The 23,788-nt window shown below is 39.0% G+C and overlaps 1 protein-coding gene across 1 annotated transcript in view; it reads left to right on the top strand.

Annotated features, from left to right (window-relative positions):
• Window positions 1-23,788, top strand: part of ADGRG4 (adhesion G protein-coupled receptor G4) — a 114,030-nt gene that overhangs the window by 9,623 nt on the left and 80,619 nt on the right. The window contains 2 exon segments of the mRNA XM_036305723.1: window positions 17,200-22,500; window positions 22,503-22,732. Of these exon segments, the coding sequence (XP_036161616.1) occupies window positions 17,200-22,500; window positions 22,503-22,732 (5,531 nt within the window).

Genomic DNA, 23,788 nt, shown 5'->3' with positions numbered 1-23,788 from the left:
TCAGCAGAAACTCATAGATTCTTACTTTGGGTTGCAATCTGTTGCTATCATTTATTTTGATGTTCAAATTGGCCCAGATTTGGCCAGTGGGAATCCTTCAATCTGGCTCTTGTGTCCTTTTGACATGTTTTCATCATTTTTGAGCACTTCCTTACTTTTGGCACAACAAGATATTACAGGCTCACCTTGCACTTTCTCTTTTCAATCCAAGAATCAGTCATTTTACCAAAGAGCCCTGGTTCCTTTTAATGGGCAATGGTATTTATAAACCAATTTATTTTTTGGGGGGGGGGAGCAATGATGATCTTAGAATGGAGTTCTTGTAAGAAAACTGGCTTTTTAGAATTACACACCTATTTCCCCCTTCTTTCCAGTTTTGATGAGGAAATAAAAGATTGTTTTTCTCTGTGCAACTCCACTGTCCCCTTAAGTCCAATCTTCTCCACCATCAGCACAGCAGTCCTGAAGTGTGGGTAAAGTCAGTGATAATAACATCAAGATTGGATTTTATCTCATTTTTTTCAAATATTCACTTAGTCTTAGAGAAGCAATATTTACTGCTCTTATGGATTTTGGGTAGGGGGTCAGTGAGGGACTGGGGGGCTAGATCCCTGTCTAATAGAGCTCTCACAGACTATGGAAATATGTTTTTACCAACCACCTGCATGCTGTTTGAATTAATGGCAGAGGCATATTCCAGGAGGTTTCTGTGTTTCTTTGAGATCAGACTAATGCAAAGGAACAGTTTCTGTGTTCTTTTGCGCTACCACCTAAACACATTTGTGTGTTTTTTTCTTCTCTGAAGCCTTGAAAATAAAAAAGAATAGTCCTAGCTGGCTGTGATTATAAAACTGAGCTGGGGACTAGTAAACTTAAGCCTGAACAGCTCACCCAAATCAGTTTAAAGTGACTTTATCTTTGACCTAAGAAACTAGAAGCACGGCTCCATTAAATCCATATGGTTAGCAGCAATCTTTGAAAACCTATTCTGGCCAGTGAATTGCTATGACCTTTCCTACCACTTTGCTGGTAAATTGCTAAATCTAACTGATGTGTTAAAGTACTAGACAGCCCTTATTTATTTTGCTCATTTGTACACTTAATGTAAAATCTGTTCTCTTGGTCTGATTAAGTCTTGGTGGCCATAATACACAAATAATCTAACACAACAAATAGGCAAATACACAAATAATCTAACACAACAAATAGGCAAAAGAAAATACAGCCTAAAATGGCAATAAGCAAAAGGAGTAGAAAATGTTGCTTTTACTATTCAGGTTTCTTCAAATGTTCTTTCCAAACCTTAGATCAGGGATTCCTCACCTGAGGTCCAAAATGGCCTTGATAGGTGGACAAAGCCCTTGAAATGGTATACAACATCCTAAATATGCAGGATGGATTTTTCCTCTGAGGACAAAGTCTATAGTTTTTATCATATTCTAAAATATTAAGATAATTTATGACTTTTACTAAGTTCTTACCATGTGCCAGACATTTTATAGATGAGAAGAGGCTCAGAGAAGTTAAATAAATTGCTTAAGGTCACTCATCAAATAAGCAGTGTAGCTGGGATTTAAACAGGGTTTTGTCAGGTGGCAAAGCCCATGTTCTTTTCACCCACTCACCATTAGTACTAACTAAAAGGAATCTGTGCCCCCCCCCCCCTAAAAAAAGGTTATTAACCACTGTCTTAAAAGCTTACTTTGAAAGGAATTGCTGGTACTGATAACCCACCTGGGGAAATTAGACTGCCAGCCACAATCACTGCCTGCTCATCACTAAGGAAACTGTAACACCATAGAATTTCTTCTACCTCCATCTTGGTCATATGACATCTGAGAAAATGGGGCAATTATATGAATCAATAGGAGTGATTACATGTCTAGCTTCAGTTTTTGCCTAATAAATTGTTATTTATGGTCCATAGAAAGATTATGACCTTTAAAAAATAAATTTTTATGAACACATTGCTAGGTTACAAATCTCAATAAATCTACTTACACATAAATTATATATGTGTGTATTTATATATTCATGAGAACAAGGCTTTTGGGAACATTTGCTAAAAGCTGTGAACCCTACCTGGATTTAATAAAAAAAGTATTCACTATAGTTAGAGGTGTCTCAGGAATATTTAAACAGCACAGTGATAAATAATAATAACAGAAAAGTTACTACTCATTAGTAAATTAGTTTTGGAGTAGTTTTTAAGCATCTTTTCTTTATTTTTAAAAATTTCACATGTTATACATTATGATTTTGAATAAAATAAACTCAAACCATATAAAAGTACATGAAGTAGAAAATAAAACCTACTGAGAATCCTCCCTACATAGGTGTCTATTTTATTTAGTTTTACCCCTATGGATTAAGTAAGTGTGTGTGTATTATGTATGGGTGTGTGTAGATGTATATAATTTAAAAATAATATATTCATAAATACATATTTTTCTACAATTTGATTTATTTTAACTATATTATCATGGACACATCAGTACATTTACCCCAAGTGCCTCTCCCTAAAATTAATAATTGTTAACAATTTATTATGTATCCTTGTAGAAACAATTTAAAACTTGGGTTTACATGTAAATGTTCTTTGTTTTTCTTTTTCAAAGTTAGATTATCATTATAATGCATAGTCTTCTGTATCTTGGTTTTACATTTAATACATGTTGGTTATATTTCATATTAAAATATAGAGCTATCTGGTTATTGGGGGGTGATGCTGATTAGCAAGATAAAATAAGGACATGCTATAATCTATCCAACAAACTCCCTTTGAAGAACTTTTAAATTGCTTCCAGTTTTTAGCTGTGACAGTAGTCTACAATATTATTAAAAGGAATGGATAGTGACAGGAATTTCTTGAAGTGACCATTAGGGACTGATCATAAACTAAAATACCTCTCTAGGTATGTTGAACATAATTTCTGAATCTCACTCAGATACATGAACCAACAAAGGATTTGTTCTGACTTGTGAATGTATGAAGATGAAGCGTTTTCCTAAAGATATGCAGATTAAATTACTCTTAGTTATCCGTTTGAGAAGTCCACTCTTTGAAAAGAATGAAATAACATGAATTGAGTCCATCCTGAGAAATCTACACTGTGTCAAAACGTAGGGTCCCTGTATGTATGGAGCTATCAATTTGCTAAGATTTATTGATTGATCTAATGATCCAGATGCTTTGAATTATTTTATGAACTCGCCATTCTTAAAAATGTGCAGAGATTTATTACATAGTTTATGTACTTTCTAAGGCCTTTGGCCTACTATTAAGCCTTCTATCCATTTATCAGCTCTGATAGGAAAGATTCCATGCTGATGGGCTCCTCTAGCTAAAAGGCAATTTTGTTTTGTTCTTGTATATCAATTCTCTGTGCTATCCTATTTTTCATCACAAAGATAAGCAGGATCTGTTTGTAGTTTGTTTAAACCTCCTTATTTGTATTCACTTGCACAGGGTGACATTATCCTATAGATTCAGAGATGGAAGCTCTAGCCATCCCCTCTCTCTATCACAGAATTCATTTTTCATTCCCTTGCCTGGAAATTGAATACAGACATCACTTTGAGAATTGTTTTCTCATCATTTTAAAGATGTTCATTTTGCTTTTTTTGTTTGTTTGTTTGTTTACCCCACAGGCAGATCTGTCTGTGGCAGTTTCTGGTTACCACTAGCTATCACAAATCTAATAAACACACTCTGAATTATATTTACAGAGTTGATTGAAAGAAAAACCAGGTGCAATATGCAAGCTAGAAAAACACAAAGACTTAATATGAGGTGATATACTCAAATCACAAAGAGAATTTGGTACCTTAGCAAATGTTCTACTTAATATTCTGTTGGTAGGTACATCTGCAAAAAAATGATTCATAAATATTCAGCTACTCTATACCTCTGTTCTCCAGCTCCCAATGATTGCAATGATACAATTGTGTCTAGAGTGAAGGAGCAAATGGCAATTAAGCCCACAGGCTCCTGTGAATTAGCATGGATTATCCCCACTTTAAAATATGGAGCCAGCTCATGCAAATCATTTGTGCAAATGATCACTTATTCACAAATGGGAACAGAATGAATGTTTTGTTTTTTTTTGCACTTAATGATATTCATTTTATTTTTTTATTTTTATTTTTTTATTGCTTAAAGTATTACAAAGAGTATTACATATGTCCCCCTTTTTTTTTCTCTCCTTGACCGTCTCCTGGCCTCCCCTACCCCCCAGTGTCTTGTGTCCATTGGTTATGCTTATATGCATGCATACAAGTCCTTTGGTTGATCTCTTACGCACGACATGTTTTTGAGCCCTTTAAAAATGGAGGCCAGATTCCATGGCTTCTGTGATTCCTCCAGTCCAAATGGACATTCAGTTGTTGCTCAACTACCTGCACAGTGTGACCTTTGAATTTGCTTTTTTTAAACTGAATTTTTCTTGAGCTGGAAATCCCTTGTACACTTTGCCCCATTTTCCCCAGTAATACTATTTTGTAAAGCTATAGTATATCAACTAGAATATTGGCATTGATAACATTCACTAATCTTACTCAGATTTTATTCGTTTACTTATACTTATTTGTGTGTATCAAGTTCTATACAGTGGTTTTTTTTCATCTGTAACAGTTTCTCTCTACCACCACAGTCAAGATACTAAACAGTTTCAATTCCACACAGACTCCTAATGTTACCCCTTTATAAACACTCCCATCTCCCTTCTACCCTTTCCTGCTACTCCACTCTGCTCTCTGCCTCCCTAACTCTTTTTTTAAAAAAATATATTTTATTGATTTTTTACAGAGAGGAAGGGAGAGGGATAGAGAGTTAGAAACACCGATGAGAGAGAAACATCGATCAGCTGCCTCCTGCACACCCCCGACTGGGAATGTGCCCGCAACCGAGGTACATGCCCTTGACCGGAATTGAAGCTGGGACCCTTGAGTCCGCAGGCCGACGCTCTATCCACTGAGCCAAACCGGTCAGGGCATGCCTCCCTAACTCTTGAGAACCACTAATATGCCCTTCTTTCAAAAGTTTTGTCATTTCAAAAATGAATCATACAGTATATAACCTTTTTGGATTGGATTCCTCCCCCCCCCATTACTCAGAATAATTCTCTGGAGATCCATCCAAGTTGTTGCTTGTATCAATAGTTCATTCCTTTCTACTGCTAAGTAGTATTCCATGGAATAGATATACTAGAGTTTGCTTAGCCATTCACCTATTAAAAGACATATAGACTGATTCCAATTTTTTCTATTAAAAATAAACAATTACAATTATTTGTGTACAGGCTTTTATGTGGACATGAGTTTTTATTTCTCTGGGGTAAATGAACAGGAGAATGATTGCTAGGCCGTGTGGTAGTTACACATTTAATTTTACATAAAATTTTCAGACTGTTTTCCAAAGTGGCTGTACGATTTTATATTCCTACCAGCAATGCATGAGTGATCCAGTTTCTCTTCATCCGTGCCAGCATGTTGTGTTGTCATTAGTTTTTATTTTAGACATTCTGGGAATGTATAGTAATGTTTCATTGTGGGCTTAATCTGCATTTCCCTGATGCCTAATGGTGTTGAACATCTTTGCTGTGATTATTTGCCCCATCTGTATAGCCTCTTCAGTGAACTGTCTATTCATGTCATTTGCCCATTTTTTTTTTAACTTGGGGGTGTTTTTACTGTTGCGTCTTCGTAGTTCTTTATATATTCTAGTCCTTTGTTGGATATGTATTTTGCAAATATTTCCTCCTAGTCTGTAAGTTGCTTATTTTTTTATCCCTTTCATTTGTACTTTTGTGGAGCAAAATCTTTTAGTTTTGATGAAGTCTAACTTACCAGTTTTTCTTTTTGTGTAGCATGTTTTTTAGTGTCAAGGTAAGAACTCTTTGCTTAGTGTTAATTTTGTATCCTCCAACTTTAACTTACTTTTAAGTTCCAGGAGTTTTGTTGTTGTTGTTGTTTGTTTGTTTTTTTTTGGTGTGTGTTTTTAGATTCCTTGGGATTTTCTACTGAGCAGCTGTATCATTTACAATGCCTTTTATTTTTCTTTCCTCACAGGAGTGCCTCTAATTTCCAGTATTATGTTGAGTAAGAGTGGTGAAAGTAAACATCCTTGCTTAGTTCCCAACTTAGTGGGAAGACAGTCTCTCACCATTATGGTTGATAGTAACTGTATGTTTTTTGCTGGTGTTCTTTCTCAAATTGATATAAATATCATCTATTCCTAACTTGCCAAGATATTTTATCATGAATGAATCTGAGACATTGTTAGATGCCTCTTCTATATCAGATGAACTTGTTTGCCAAATCATTCTAATTAATTGCTAGGCTTAGAATTTGAAAGAATCATTAATTCCTATGGATCCTGCTTAAAAAGGTACTGACATTTAATTGGATTGCCTTTATTTGGGATATGAAGGACTCTTCAAGGCAAATAATGTTTCAGGGCATAGTCATAATTTGGGGTTCCCATTGGGTTTCCATCCCTAGGCTGGAAAGGGCACCTTCATGTTTTGGTTTAGAGCTGCCCTCTAAGGTTTATGTCTTACTGTTTTTGGGTTACTGCTTTTTCTTGCAGAACGTGGGCTTTTATTATCTAAGTTTCTCTCTCCATGGTTCTTTTAGTTAATCTCTTCATTCTCCTGGGTTTCAGATGCTTTGTGTAAATTGAGTGCATGAATGTATGGGTACTAGATAATTGAAGCACTGACACATATTGTCATATTTCTTCTCTACATATTTCACCTGCAGAAATCTCATCTTCTCAATACTGTGCCTCTCTGGGCCTCATCTCTAAATGAAAGGATTGAATACAATCTCCAAGACTTAGTTGTAAAATTCTATGAATTTAATTAAGGAAGACTTCTTATTAATAAAGACTTTAGAAGAAAAACTTGGTACAAATAATCCCTCTGGGGGGAAAAAGTCTTTCCTCTGAAAGATTCAATTGGAGATTTGCTGAAATATGTAAATCCAGGCTTCAGGTTAAAATGAAGCACTGTAAGCTGCATTATTTCCTAATGCCCACCTGCTTGCAATTTTGTTCAATTAATTTGCTTCTAAAAATGTTATGCTTCCATTTGAGATGCTTACTGAAAGTGTTAATAACAATTAACATCTATAGCTCAGACCTCTCTAGATAAAAATATCATGCCTAACTCCCATTCTTTGTGTTCTCAAAGAGTTTCCAATTGCAAGGTGGGATTCCTCTAATAGTGTTTCTTGAAAACTGCATCAAAGAAGATAACTTAGATATTTCTGGTATTTAGTTTTATTGTTTTTCTAAAAAGCGAATGCAGCTCCATTAATCATTTATAAAGAAGTGAAAATTGTGAACTCTTCTGTCATGAATTAGTGCATTCATAGACTTTCAGACTCTGGGATGACACACTCCTCAAATGTCATATAAGTGATATTTCCACAGGTTTGCTAAACCAATTGGCTGTGGTAAAGCCAGATGGAAACCAAGATCCTGACAATTCCTTTACTTGTAGCCATGGAAAAATCTGAGGGCAAAAAGCTTGAGATATATAGTGTGTTGCTGAAATATACATTTCTTAATAAGACTTAACAGAATGTGAATCACTGATAATTTAAACAGTGTTGTAATATTAAGTAAAAAAGTACTTCTTTTGTAAAATTTATCTTTATTGTTGAAAGTATTGCAGATGTCCCCCTTTTCCCACCAATTGACCTCCACCACCCCACCCCTGCCCACCCAGGCCTACTGCACTGTTGTCTGTGTCCATGGGTTATACATATATGCATATAAATTATTTGGTTAATCTCTTCCCTCCCTCCTTCCCTCTGAGATTCATCAGTCTGTTCATGCTTCCACGTCTCTGGATCTATTTTGTTCATCAGTTTATTTTGTTCATTAAGTTCTACATATAAGTGAGATCATGTAATACTTGTCTTTCTCTGACTAGCTTATTTCACTTAGCATAATACTCTCCAGGTCCCACCATGCTGTCCCAAAGATTAAGAGGACATTTTTTACAGCTGTATAGTATTCCATTGTATAAATGTATCACAGCTGTTTTATCCTCTCATCTACTGAAGGACACTTGGGCTGTTTCCAAATATTAGCTATTGTAAATAGTGCTGCTATGAACATAGGTGTGCATATATTCTTTCTGATTGGTGTTTCTGATTTCTTGGGACATATTCCCAGAAGTGGGATTGCTGGGTCAAAAGGCAGTTCCATTTTTAATTTTTTGAGGAGACTCCATACTGTTTTTCATAATGGCTGCACCAGTCTGCATTCTACCAGCAATGTACTAGGTTCTCTTTTCTCCACATCTTCCTCAACACTTGTCATTTGTTGATTTGTTGATGAAAGCCATTGTGACAGTGTGAGGTGATACCTCATTGTCATTTTAATTTGCAACTCTCTGATGATTAGAGACTTTGAGCATTTTTTCATGTGTCTCTTCGCCATCTGTATGTCCTCTTTGGAGAAATGTCTATTTAGGTCCTTTGCCCATTTTTTAAAATAATTTTTATTTCTTGAAGTATTACAAAGAATATTACATATGTCTCCTTCCCCCCCCCCCTTGAAATTTCCCCAGCCCCTACCCCCTAGTGTCTTGTGTCCATTGGTTAATCTTATATGCATGCATATAAGTCCTTTGGTTGATCTCTTAACCCCCCCCCCCCAAACCCTCCCCAGGCTTCCCACTGTAGTTTGACAGTCTGTTCAATGCTGCTCTGCCTCTGCATCTACCCCTGTTCATAAGTCTATACTGGTCCCCATTATCTGTCCCAACCTCACTGGAGCCGTCCCAACCTCACTGGGGCCGTCTCGGCCTCACCAGGGCTGTTTCAACCTCACCGGGGCCTTCCCGACCTGACTGGGGCCGTTTCAACTTTACTGGGACCGTCTCGACCTCACCGGGGCTGTTTCAACCTCACCGGGGCTGTCTCGACCTCACTGGGGCCGTTTCAACCTCATCAGGCCATCCAGACCTCACCGCCTTTGCCCATTTTTTAATTAGATTGTTTATCTTCCGTTTGTTAAACTCTATGAGTACTTTATATATTTTGGAAATTAACCCCTTATCAGATGTATCATTGGCAAATATTTTCTCCCAAACAGTGGGATCTCTCTTCATTTTGTTGATGCCAAAAAGTACTTCTATACAACTTTGACTTTTCTCCTTATAAATGTGTGTACTTTTGTCAACTCATATATACAGTCAATTGCACGCTTCCAATTATCACTCATTCTATTTGCTACTGACTGCAGAATCCTAATGAACATCCTACAGATATTTTAGTATTTCTATATATGAACATTAAAAGTAATTTTAATGCTCAAGACAATGAAACAACTCAATAGATTGTCTACCACCATAATTATCCCTACATCATAGATTATATACATCCCAGGTAGATAAATTTAAAGTGCTAATTTCCCAATGGTAAATATGCATGATTTCATTTTAGGTGATTGAAAATTGAGAAAAGTTATGACTCAATCTTGAATTTTACAATGTACAATTTTCACTTGGATGTCCCACCATCACCCCATATTCCACTTATCCAAGTCTGAACTGGGTGTTCTTCTTAGTGAGTCTGTCTTCTTAATTTTACTATGCCTATGAATATTACCACTATCTTCCAATTTGACTTTTCAAAATAAGCAACTTTTTGGACTTCTCTGTCTTCTTCATCTCTTAAACTTCTTGTTACTATAATCTGTCAATTCTTCCTCTCCAATAGTTATGAGATTCCACTCATATCATTCTAATCCCTCATTATTTCCACTTATTATGTTAACCTACAGTTTTTTTATTAGGCATCTATCATGTACCAGGCACTGTGTTAGTTAGGTATTGGAAATACAATGGTGAGCAAAGAGAGGTGAGATCTCTGCCCATACATTGTAGTGTAGAAGGAAGACATTAATGAGCACACACAAATGTAAAACTGCAGCTGTGACAAGTATTATGGGGATAAAAGGTATAAGGTGTCATAAGAGCCTAGAATAGATTGGTTTGACTTAATTATGGAGGCTTCCTTGAAGAAGTGATGTATGAGTTGAGATCTTAAAGATGAATTGAAGTTAATGAGATGAAGAAAGTTGGGAAGAACATTCTAACTATAGCTAACAGTATATGCAGTGAGTGGCCTTATGATGGGAAAGAGAATATCAAGTGTTGGAGAACTGAAACCAGGATGATGGGCTGGAGACCAGAAAACATGGGAGAAACTTCACACAAATTGAGCCTGGAGGGATAGTTAGGGACCAAACTGTGCATAGCTCTATAGACTCTATTAAGAAATTTTTTTTTAATTTTGTGAATAATGGACGGCCACTAAAGGGAGCACTGTGTGTGTGTGTGTGTGTGTGTGTGTGTGTGTGTGTGTGTGTAATTTGCATTACAAAAATCATTCTGATTGTATTATGGAATAGATTGGAGGAGGCCCAAGAAGAGAGGCAAAGTCCTATTGGGAGGCTACTGTAGTAGTGCAGGTGAGTGATTGATGGTTTCTTCTTAAGGGCCGTAAGTGATAGAGATGGAGAGAAACAGGTGGAGTCAAGAGATATTTAGGAGGTAAGATCCACAGGACAAGATTATGGGTTGGCTGTGGCAGGTGAAAGAGAAAATGAAGGAGACAGAGGGAGAGGGTTTTGGATTGCATAACTGAAGTTTGATGGTGCCATTCACTGAAGGAGTGCTGAAAGATAATCCAGTTTGGAGAGAAGATAGAGTTTAGTTGGGGCATATTGAGTTTGAGATGTTAATGATATATCCAAGAGATGATGCCAAGTAAGCAATTGGTTATATAACTGTGGAGCTCAGAATAGAGATCTGGTCTAAAGATTGAATTTTGAGATTCATATGTGTATAGGTGTCAATTGGAATACTGTGTGTGGAGAAATTATAGAGGGAAAAGGGAAGAGGTACTGGGACCAAGCCTTGAGGGACTCTAATAATTAATAACCAGGTAAAATAAGATGAGTCTGCAAAGGAGATAGAGGAATAGCCAGATAAGTAGGAGAAAATCCAACAGCATGTTATGTCATGGAAGTAAAAAAAAGTATTTAAAGAAGGATGGAGTGGCCAACATTAGTAAAAGTTGTTGAGAGGTCAAGTAAGATGAGGACTGAAAAAATATTTATATATTTACTTGGAGTCAATTGGTGGCCTTAGTGAATGCTGTTCAGTTGAATGATGATGACTGAAGCCAGGTTAGTGGGCTAAAGAATGGAGCAAGAAAAACAGACTCCTAGATACAGAGGACAGACTGACAGCTGTCAGAGGGGAGGAGGGCTGGGGGACTGGGTGAAATAGGTAAAGAGATTAAGAAAAACAAACAAACAAAAAACCCCTCATGGACATAGACCAGTGATGGTGAACCTATGGCACGCGTGTCAGAGGTGACACGCGAACTCATGTTTTTGGTTGGTTTTTCTTTGTTAAATGGCATTTAAATATATAAAATAAATATCAAAAACTTAAGTCTTTGTTTTGCTATAGTTGCAAATATCAAAAAATTTCTATATGTGACACAGCACCAGAGTTAAGTTAGGGTTTTTCAAAATGCTGACACGCCAAGCCCAAAAGGTTCGCCATCACTGACATAGACAATGGTATAGTGATTGCCAGAGGGAAGGTGGGTAGGAACAGATGGAAGAGGGTAAATGGGGGATAAGTGGTGATGGAAGAAGACTAGACTTTGGGTAGTGAGCTCACAAAGCAAAGTGCAGATGATGTATTGTAGACTTCTACACTTGAAACTTATATAACTTTATTGACCATGTAACTACAATAAATTCAATTTAAAACAAAAGAACAGGGCAGGAGAACTTGGAGTCAGACAGTATAGATAAATTTTCTTTAAAGAAATTGTATGCATGCATATAAGCATAACCAATGGACATAAGACACTGGGGGATAGGGGAGGCTAGGGGACTGTCAAGGGCTGGGGGGAAAAAGGACACATATGTAATACCCTTTGTAATACTTTAAGCAATAAAAAAATAAATAAAAATAAAATAAAATAAAAAGGAATTTGAATGTGATGGGGAAGACAGAGATAGGGCACTACCTGCAGAAGAATGTGGGATTTTTATATTTTATTTTAGGAGACTACAATATGTTTCACATGAGGAGGGGAAGGCTCCTTAAGGGAAGGAGGGATAACTGCTGGTGTAAGGTTACTGAGACATTAGTGCAGCTAAATTTTTATCTGTTGACTTTATTTTTTCCTATGAAGTAAGAGGCATGATTATTTGATAAATATATGGTGTAGAATTTGAGAATGGGGAAGGTCATAAACAGCTAGTATAGATAGTGGAAGCATAAATTGACCAGAGAAAAGTAGTAGGATGGCTGGGCAATGTGAAAACCTTATTTGAGTTTGAGATGGCCATGAATTTATAGAAATACTATTCATCCTTTTATGTGTCTGTGTCAGCAGTGCTTGATTGCTCAAGTGCAGATATTAAGGCAATAGATAATTAGGCTGTCCCAGATTTGGTGGAAGTGAAGTGAGGAAGAGAACACTACCAGCCAGGCTCCTGAAGGGTCTCTTTGCCTTCAGTGTTTTCACATTCCTACCTATCCTGTATACTGCCACAAGAATTATTTTCCTTAAAGACTACTTTTTATCAACTCCTTTGCCTTGCTCAAGAACCTGCACCCTTCCAAACGGTGTAGAGAGTAAGAGCACAGCTGATAGACTTTGGTTTGAACTCCTTGTGAACTCCAGCAATTCATGTAAACTTCTGACACTCCTTTTCTTCAATTCAAAATGGGGTTAATTGTAATATCTACCTTTTAAGGTTATTAGGAGCATTAGACTAGATAGCACGTAGCACAGTGCTTGGCCAGTAATAAGTGCATGAAAGTTGCTATATTATATTCTCTTATCTGTTTACCCACCTTCCCCTTCAGGTTTCAGCCTAGTCTGAAATTCTCTCTCACCCCTATCCAACATACTTTCTCCCAGTTAGACTGATCTTTTCACTGCCTCCATATTCATTGTCATGTGCCTTGCCTGCTCTACCCAAACCTCATAACTTCTCAAAGGCCTGCATCTTCTAAATGAAAGCTTCCTCATTAGCTTGAAAACAGTGTTGCTCTCTCACTGCACTGATCTCCCATTGCACTTTTGGAACCTGATTAAATTCCACTGTTCACTTTATTATAAGCAGTTATTGTATTTACTGCTGGTGTAAGGTTACTGAGACATTAGGGCAGCTAAATTTTTATCTGTTGACTTTATTTTTTCCTATGAAGTAAGAGGCATGATTATTTGATAAATATATGGTGTAGAATTTGAGAATGGGGAAGGTCACAAACAGCTAGTGTAGATAGTGGGAGCATAAATTGACCAGAGAAAAGTAGTAGGATGGCTGGACAGTGTGAAAAGCTTATTATATTATTACTTTATTATATTTTTATTGTTTTGTTGAAAAATATTATTATACCAGGGTGAGCAAAAGTATATTTACAGTTATAAACAATAATTAATAAACAAATAATACAAGAATAAAGTGTTTTGTGTACTCATAACTGTAAATCTACTTTTGCCCACCTTATATTACTAAAATATTGTCTAAAATATTTTAGTAATATAAGACTTTTCCAATAAGAGTGTGAACTCTTTGAGCCAAAGAATCATGCCATAAACTCTATGCATTTCTTACAGGACCTAGAATAGTATTCACAGTACTTGTTAAATTTAATTTACTTGAATTGAGACATAAGCCAGGTCCCAGTGACCTCTAAAGTAGAGTACACAGACAATACATTAGAGTACAGGAAGAAAATATTTTAAAACATCTATTTATACTTATATTCTTTTTTTTAATATATTTTTTTATTGATTAAGATATTACATATGTGTCCTTGTCCCCACGTTACCCTCTACCCCCCACCCCCCCACCCCCGCTCATGCCCTCACCCCCCCGTTGTCCATGTCCATTGATTAGGCCTATATGCTTGCATATAAGTCCTTTGGTTGATCTTTCCCCCTTACCCCCACCCTCCCCTACCTTCCCTCCAAGTCCCGACTGTCCAATCAATGCCTCTCCGTCTCTGGATCAGTCCTTGTTCATCAGCTTATGTTGTTCATTATATTCCACAAATGAGTGAGATCCTGTGGTATTTATCCGCTCTCAAGTTCCATCCATGCTGTGGCAAATGGTAAGAGTTCCTTTTTCTTCTTCCTCTTCTTAAAGAATACCTTTCAGCATTTCATATAATGCTGGTTTGGTGGTGATGAACTCCTTTAGCTTTTTCTTATCTGTGAAGCTCTTTATCTGACCTTCTATTCTGAATGATAGCTTTGCTGGATAAAGTAATCTTGGTTGCAGGTTCTTGCTATTCATCACTTTGAATATTTCTTGCCAGTCTCTTCTGGCCTGCATGGTTTCTGTTGAGAAATCAGCTGACAGTCGTATGGGTACGTCCTTGTAGGTAACTGACTGTCTTTCTCTTGCTGCTTTTAAGATTGTCTCTTTATCTTTTGCTCTTGGCATTTTAATTATGATGTGTCTTGGTGTGGTCCTCCTTGGATTCCTTTTGTTTGGGGTTCTCTGAGCTTCCTGGACTTGTAAGTCCATTTCTTTCACCAGGTAGGGGAAGTTTTCTGTCATTATTTCTTCAAGAAGGTTTTCAATATCTTGCCCTCTCTCTCCTTCTGGTACCCCTATAATTCTGATGTTGGTACGCTTGAAGTTGTCCCAGAGGTTCCTTACACTATCTTCATATTTTTGGAATCTCTTTTCTTTTTTCTTTTTCGGTTGGGTATTTTTTGTTTCTTTGTATTTCAAATCTTTGACTTGATTCTTGGGATCCTCTTTTCTGCTGCTGGATCTCTGTAAATTATTCTTTATTTCAGTCAGTGTATGCTTAATTTCTAGTTGGTCCTTTTTCATGTCCTCCATGGTCTCCCTATACTTATTGAGGGATTCATTAAATTTATCGGCGGTTTCCATAAAATTCTTGAAAAACCTTATAACCGTGGCCTTAAACTCTATATCCAATCGTTTGCTTTCCTCCATTTCTGCCATTTGTGACCTGTTTCTTTGTCTCCGCATTTTGGCAGCTTCCCTGTGTTGATAGAGTGGCCCTGTGCGCCAGGTGTCCTGTAGGGCCCAGTAGCTCAGCCTCCCCAGTTACCTGGGGTGGACACTCTTGGTGCACTCTTGGTGCCTTGGTTGTTGTAGAATCACTGGGAGGAATTGACCTCCAGGCCAATTGGCTGTGAGAATCAGCTGTGTCTAAAGTGGGAGAACTTCTGTGCTGAAGACACCCTTCTGGGGCAAGACTTGCTTCAGTGGGGCTTTGGTGCTCACTGAGTCTGCTCCCTGAGTGCGTCCCTTATGGATCTGAGGAGTTGCAGTCTGGATGGACCCCCTCTGACCACTGGGTACAGTGGCTCCTGGATCTAAGGAGGTGCTAATTCAGCCTCTGCCTGAGGCCACACAGCAGGAGCCACGAAGAGGCTCAGCTGTGAAGCAATGCAAGCCGCTGCGGGGCCTTGGGCCTTCTCTTGGAAGTTCCAGGTCTGCCTGGTTCGGCTGCAGTTAGGTACATTCACATGCAAAAGCCTCTGCGGCAGCCTGGGTGGGGCGGGGTCTCAGGGAGTCAGAGGGCGGAGAAAGCAGCCATGGCCGATTCTCCGCCCGGAGTCGCGCGTCTCAGTGTTCCGGTAACGGCTGCAAGCACCTCTGAGGGAAAGCCGCCCTCAAGTTCGCTCGCTGCTGGACAGACCAGCCTCTCCCCGTATGAGTCCTGGGTCCCCAGAGACTTCCCGGAACCGGAGTTCAGAGCAGTCAGGAGCTTGTGACTCAAAAAGTCAGCCGCGTCCTCAGGTGCTACCCCCTTTCCTCGCGCGCGCGCGCGCCGCCGTACCTCTGCACTTCACCTCCGCAGCGCCTCTGGCTCTCAGCGTGCTTTTCTTTCCTTCTAGTTGTGGAATTTACACTCAGCCAGCCTTCCTGTTGTTCTGGATGATGTTTGCTCAGTCCTTTGCGGTAATTTTCAATTGTTGTGTGAGGCGATAATTTCCCGGTGTTTACCTATGCCGCCATCTTAGTTCTCTCTTCAGTTTATCTTATTTCCAACTGTTCCCTGTCGGAATCTTCCAGAGCAAAGCGAAGGGGGCTAGGGGCCGGGTTCCGAAGCGCCTGCCCCACGGCTTCACAGGATGTGGCGAAGGGATGTTGCCTATACTTATATTCTTTAACAGTTCTGTTTTTGTGTATGTTTATAATGTATATTATACAATTTATTATATATACATATGTAGAGGATTGAAAAACATAAGTGGTGCATATTCAAGAAATTTTAATATTGGGGTTCAGATCAAAACATTTTTTTTCTAGTATTTAAATTAATAATAGAAATTTGATCCAGTCCAAAATAGCAAGCCTGTGGTGGGCACATGATATAATATACAGATCATGTATTACAGAAATCTACACTTGAAACCTATATAATTTTATTAACCCATGTCACCCTAATAAATTTAATAAAAATAAATAGAGAGAAAAATAAAATAGAAAACCTTTATTTACCACAGTTAATTATATTTTGGTCACTTACTCTTTGTCAGGTGCTATGTTAAATGTCTTACATGCATTAATATCTCAAAACAATTTCATAAGGTAGATATTATTATCTCACATTATATAGGAGGAAATTGAAGCATAGAGGGGTTAAGTAACTAGTCCAAGGCTATATAATGAGAAAGTGATGAGCCAGGATTTAAAACTACATCTATTTTAATCCAAAGCTGGTCCTATTTTTTGAAGATTTTTAACTACACAATTTAATTTCTTTAATAGATACAAGACTATTCAAATTATTTATTTCTTCTTAAGTAAGTTTTGATAACTTGTGTCTTTGAAAAAATGGTCCATTTTCCAAAGCTAATCCTCTCAATTAGTACACTACTATAGCACGTACACCTCTTTCAGAAGTGCCTATGTTTTTTTATGGAGACACTATGGAATAGACTTCTTACTTAACCAGGGCATTATGAGAACCATATAGAGATTTTAGAAAGTAGAAAGTCATCATAAGAAAAACCAAGTAATTGATTTTATTATATTTGATACTTAACTCCTTTTTAAAATATGAGAAAAATATAGAGCTCTTTCTTAAAGAATGGTCTCTTAATTTGAAAGCTGAACCCAAATTAACACATGCTTTCTATCTTTTTCAGTTGTTTCTGAAAATATGACAATTCAAGAAACAAGTACAATTCTTTCACAGCAAATAGACTTAACAACCCCACCCCAAATTACTGGACTAAAACCTCAAAATACTGTATATACTTCTACAATTATGTCTAAAGGCATACCTGTATTTAAAACTGATTATAAAACCATATCATATTCCAATACAACATCTCCACCTCTGGAAACAATGACTGTACCAAAATTTTTAAAGACATCCATTTCTGAGACAGCTACCTTCATAGCAGACATTTTGTCTACTTCAGCAGCTGTTGCTCTACCCACCAAGAATACTTCCACAGGCACTACTACCAATTCCATGAAAATAACTAAATCCCCATCTTCAGAGAACACAGTGACAACAAAAAGGGCTGGAGCCATTTTTGAGACCTTTTATCCAACTACAGCTACTAATTTCTTATACACATCTGGATTTACCAAGAATTCAATTGTACCCAAAACTTCAGCGATTGGATCTCCACTGGCCAATATGAAGACAGCATCTTTATGCTCATCTATTGAGCCAACATCCAAATCTACACCATCATGGCATAAACACATATCCACAGGTATTGGAGCACTCCCTATCTCCACAGCTAGCCAGGAGTTTCTTGCATCTACAGTTGCTGGAACTGTACCTTGGTCCACCGTGAAACAGACTTCTACTCACATTGGGACTGCATCAGCATTCCCACCTACGTCTGTGCTCATCTCCAAAGCTGCTCCAGTAGATACTGTATTTCCTAGAAATCAGAAAGCATCTACATTGGCAATGACTGATAAAAAAATATCATTTACAGTTCATTCAATGACACTTCCATCTAAGCCTATTGAGACGACTTCTGAGCTAAGAACAGTTGAAACAGAATTGACATCTACAAATTTCCAGGATGTCTCTTCACCCCGAATGGAGGATACAATATCTATCTCCATGCCAAAAGAGGCCTCTTCTATGGCCCTTTCTTTCAGGACATCCTCTTCATTAACCAGAGTTCAGAGCGTACAGACAAATATTGATACTGAGACCACACATACATCCTTAATTCCTGGAATCACACTTGCACCTGAAGCTGTTGAAAGTATGCTTTCCCCCACAGTCACTGGGTCAGAATATACCAAGAATACATCCACAGATGGTGAAAATATGTTTCCTTTTATCTCCACCAGATCAGCTTTCACATCCAGGGCATCTGAGTCTGGTCCCACAACAATAAGTGATGAAGGTGCCCATCTATTTACCAGTGAGATCAATTGGACTTCCAGACCAGACCAAACTCTGTTGATGTCAATATTCCATGGGAATACTTCTAATACAGAACATTCATCCACAACTGCTGATGTTAATATACCTCCAGAAGCATCCATAGAAAGTGAGGCTACCACTACCACTGATGCTATTATTAATACTGATACCATAATAGACAGATATACAACAGCTCTATCCAACTTGACATCTCCGTGTTTGGCTAATTTCTCCATAGTTTCTAGAACCACATCTGTAAACAAACTGCCTGAGTTTAAACTTACCACCTTATTACTAAGAACCACCCCTAGGTCCACAGTAGCTGGAAATGAGCTTATTTCAACATCAAAGGAAACAGTTTTTCCACCAGTAGATATAAAATCTACCCTTGCTGACACTGAACTAGATTTTTCTACTGAGAGTGCTTCTGAGACTACACAAACAGAGGTAAAAAATACAATTGCATTTGGAGAGACAACAATCCCTGTACCGGAGTCTGCAACAACACAAAGATTCAATGCTTCTGTGACAAGGAAAGAAACAACTTCCCATTATCTTAAAGGAAGATCAACTATAGCAGAAAAAACAGAGGTTTCTCCATTTGCAACAATGCAGGAAGCAACAGATAAGTCTATACAAATGGTGACAGCTTCTGTCATTGTTTCCCCTTTTCCTGATTTAGAAAAGTCAACTTCCCCATTGGATAATAAAACTGCAACTACTGAGGTGAGAGGAAGATGGCTTTCTCCAAAATCAGTTAAAACCACATCTGAGACTTCCTACAATGGATCTACAGAAATCTTTAATTCCACCCACACATACACAGCAGAGTGGACTTCAGAGACACCACCTGAAGGTAATCCAACTCCATATCCCACTTCTGGGAGCACAAAGACATTCCCTAAACCCCTGGTTGCTTCTACCATAAGAATATTGGAAACCAGTTTTGCCACTATTCCTACAGAGAGGACAGCTATGTCCTTGTCTACTGGTATGTTGCCTCCACAACCTACAACTACCCATTCCTTAGCAACCCCTGTGCCTATTATCCATATGTACTCACTGCCAGTTAATGCCTCTGCTGTCACCTCTATGGTGATGTCTGAAGAGACTAAGGTTACCATGTCTGAGTCTTCTGCACTGGCCAGGGCTTCCTCCACATCTGCATTCTCAGATGTCTCACCTCTGCCATCAGCTATACTGACTACAGCATCAGTGCCACCAATGGATCAGACTGCTTCCACAACCAGCGATAATGTGACACCTATAGTAATTTCCTTTCTGACAGAAACTACAGTCTCCTCATTGAGACCTACCAGTCCTTTGGCAACTAAGGCTGAGACCACTTTTCTGTCCACTTCAGCTGACAGAGTAACTTCATCCACACCCACTCTTGCCTGCTCTAAATATCTCCCTGACAATATTTCTGTTGTGACCTCCGCTCATATGATCTCAACAATGTCTATACCAGTAGCAACCCGGTCCACATCTCGAGTAGAGGATGCTTCCACCCATGCTCTCAGCTTCCCGAATACTTTCAATGGCAGTGGAGATGTTGTTAGCTTGATTACTGCCACCACAGAAAATTATGCTATTGATGAGACAAGGCCCTCTGCCAACAAGCTTACTACCTCAGATGGTCAGATTTCTCAATTTTCCACACGTCTGGCAAACATACTGGTCCCCACTCTATCAGTGACTCATATTTCTACCTTAACTTCTGACAAAGAGCAGATTATCACCTCCCTAGGAAAAACCCTTGGAACTATGGAGGTGACAGAGATATCCCCATCAAATAATCCTTTTATTTCAGAGTCTCAGAATTCTTCATCCTTGGGAATGACAGATACAGGATTTGCTGAGACCACAAAAATGTCCAGTCATCAAACACATTCACCTTCAGAGATTCCATTTGTAACTCCCCCTGATGGAATTTCAGCTTCATCTCCCACATCTGGGCATACACAGACTGTACCTACCACCTGGATCTCAAGTAACACCGATGTTCACATTTCAGAAATGTCTACCAGTCTTGGGAAAACAGCTTTCCCTTCAAAAGCTCTGACAATTACCACGTTTTTGTCTCCTGACAAAGAAAGCATAAGTGCCCTCTCAATATATACTTGCAGGACTGAGAAAATGACAGTAAGAACCACCTCTGTGACTCAACCTTTCTCATACCACCAGAACACTTCATTTGTAGATGCCATATCTTCCAGGACAACCAGAATATCAAATCCTATAAACATCAACACAACTCTTTCACACTTGCTTTCACCCCGGACTCAACCTGAGGTGACATCAGTTGCCTCTCCCATTTCTGAAAGCACACAGACCTCCCCAGAGTCCCTGTCTTTTTCCATAACTGGACTGTCTAGTGCCAATTTTACAATTATTTCTACTGACAGGGTCACTACAGCCCTTTCTGCTCCAAGTGTAACTACCGCACTTCTTGGGAAAACATCTATGGCAACGCCCATTCCTCTCTACCAGATGTCTTCACTGCCAGTTACTGCCTTCACCTCCAAAAGAGTTTCTGACGCTCCTACAATACTAATGACCAAATATTCTAAAATAACACATGCAGATTGTTTGAAAAGACACTCTATAGCTACTTCTGGACGTGGGTCTGAGATGTCCTCAATGTCAGTTCATGACTCTGCTTTTTCACCTCCAACTGTTTCTCCTGACAATTCCACAACAGTTGGATCATTCTCTACTTTATCGTCTTCAATTACCCCTAGGACTACTATAACCATACAAACATCTACATTGGATGTCACACCTGTGACATATGCTGGTTCTACTTCAAAAAGCACAATGGTTTCTTCTGCTTTTACTACTTCAGAAATGACAGAGATGTCCTCCCAGATCACACCTACATCCTTTTCCTCTCCAACAGAGACAACTTATCCCTCCTTGAAAACCATTCCAACCACTATTATGGCTGGGGTGGTGACTCCATTTGTAGACACCACTGACTCCTTTCTACTCAGTTCTGAGAACACTGAAGCTATGTCTTCCATTCCAAAGACAACATTTTCACCATTTTTATCAACATCCCCACAGTCATTCCAAGGAGACAAGGCTACAACTCTGGGCATATTAACTGGAATTACTAACACCTCCCTATCTACTGTAAGCAGTGGTAGAGTAACAATTTTCACAAATACTTATTCTAGAACTGCTGCTCCTAAAAGTGTGATTTCATCTATTCCTTCAGATAGTCTCCCTACTCCCTTGAATATTCAGGTTTCCCAATATTTGACTAGCTTTAAGAGCACTCCTAGACCCACACAAAGTATAAAAGCCACCACTTTCTTTTCTTCAAAAACAAAAAAAATGACTTCCTTGTCTGAAAATACTTCAAGCACTGAACTAACAAAAGGTGCCACATCTGTAAATACCCCTGTTTCATACCATCCATGGACTCCATCCAGTGCAACTCTGCTCTCTTTTAAAACATTTCTTTTTTCACCTCATAGTACTAAAGCTGAATTCTCTACTCCAAAGACTTATCTTCCTCCTACATCCCACATGGTTGAATTTCCAGTTCTGGGAACAAGAATCACATCTAGTAACACCCAGCCTCTGCTTATGACTTCCTGGAACATACCCATAGTTAAAGATTCTCAGTTTCCAATTTTTACCACTACTCATGTGCCTACACCCAAGAAGATGGAAACAGAGACTCCATACCTTGTTCCTGGGTCTTTATCAACATTCACGGCCTCTAAGACTGGTCTTGTATCTGGAAATGTTATGGCAATATCATCAATTTCTACATCAGGAATTCTTCCTACCTTGGGGATGTCTGAGAGCCCTTCATTATCAATATCTTCAAGAACTATTCCTACCACTTTGGTTGACATTAAGCAGACATTTGGTAAGACTAACATATCTGTGACTCCTGTGACCACACTCCCATCAAATCCTTGTGCTACTTCGGGATCTATAATTTCAAAAAATACTACTTCACCCATGCTGACATGGGTCTTATCTAGTCTCCCTTCAGGCTCTCCTCTGGCAACCGTATCTAATACTCCTCAATTATAATTTCCTCTGCAATGGAGGTGCAGCCCACACTGGACTCCCTTCCAAATATAAGCACTACTACATCCACAACTACTGAAGCCTCATTTTCTCTCACATCTACTGGAGTAACATATCCTTCTTACAGCAACTGTGTTTTCACTACTTTCTTCCTCTTTTAGACAACCAGGCTGGACTCTACACCTTCCTTTCTAGCTACAGAAGCATTGACTTCTCCTATTGCCATTTAGTACACAGATATGTTCCACAATGTGTGCATTGCATTACTAGTAGAATGCATGCACAGTGTTCTCCAAGGTGGCCAGTTTTCTGAAGGCAGAAAAGGATAAAGAAGGGTACAGGTGTCTATCTCTTTTAGTCAGTGGGTACAGTGGGGACTTTATCCAAAGATAGAACTCTTTAGCCATCTTTTAAATCTTTGCTTTATTAAGTACTAGAGGCCAGTGCACAAAATTCATGCATGGGTAGAGTCTCTAGGCCTGGTTGGTGATCAGGGCCAATCTGTTGGGTGACTGGTGTGGCGATCGGGGGTCCCCTGCTGGTACCCGCCTTGGCCGGCCTGGCGCTGCCTGCTCACTAGCCCTGCCTGCCCCCTCACCACCATTGCCGGTTGCCTCCCTCTGAGGGATGACCAGCGGGGTGATTGTTGGGGTACCCCACTGGCACCTGCCTTGGCAGGTTGCTATGACACACACTGACCACCAGGGGACAGACGCTCAACACAAGAGCTGCCCTCTGGTGGTCAGTGTGCTCCCACAGGGGAAGGGCCGCTAAGCCAAAAGCTGGGCTCATGGCAGGCAAGTGCAGCAGCGGTGGCGGGAGCCTCTCCTGCCTCTGTGGCAGTGCTAAGGATGTCCAACTGCCAGCTTAGGGTGTAGGCCGGGCTAAGGGACCCCTCTGAGTACACGAATTTTGTGCACTGGGCCTCTGGTATAGGATGATGCAAATGTATCTTTTTACTAAGTATGACATTTCTAAGCCTCCTTTCCACCCATTTTGTTCCTGATGCTCTGACTCTACCAATGTGAACATGGATCAGGAACCTCACCCCCTTCCAAATAAGAGTATTAAATAGTCTTAGGTCTGACATATTGACTACATACCAGAAATCACCAGAAGACATTCCTCTGATACAAGTCTCAGCCTTCTCTAAGCTTCACCTCCAGCTGACTTACAATACTTACCAGTGGTCAGGGAGTGTTTGGCTTCCATATCGCTCAAATTTTGGATGTTCCTTCAACTTTTAACATTCCAAAATTGAAATTTAATAGGGCACACAA

The sequence above is a fragment of the Myotis myotis genome, unplaced genomic scaffold, assembly GCF_014108235.1.
Source record: "Myotis myotis isolate mMyoMyo1 unplaced genomic scaffold, mMyoMyo1.p scaffold_m19_p_4, whole genome shotgun sequence".
NCBI classification, from domain to species: domain Eukaryota; kingdom Metazoa; phylum Chordata; class Mammalia; order Chiroptera; family Vespertilionidae; genus Myotis; species Myotis myotis.
This window is presented reverse-complemented; position numbering and strand designations above follow the sequence as displayed.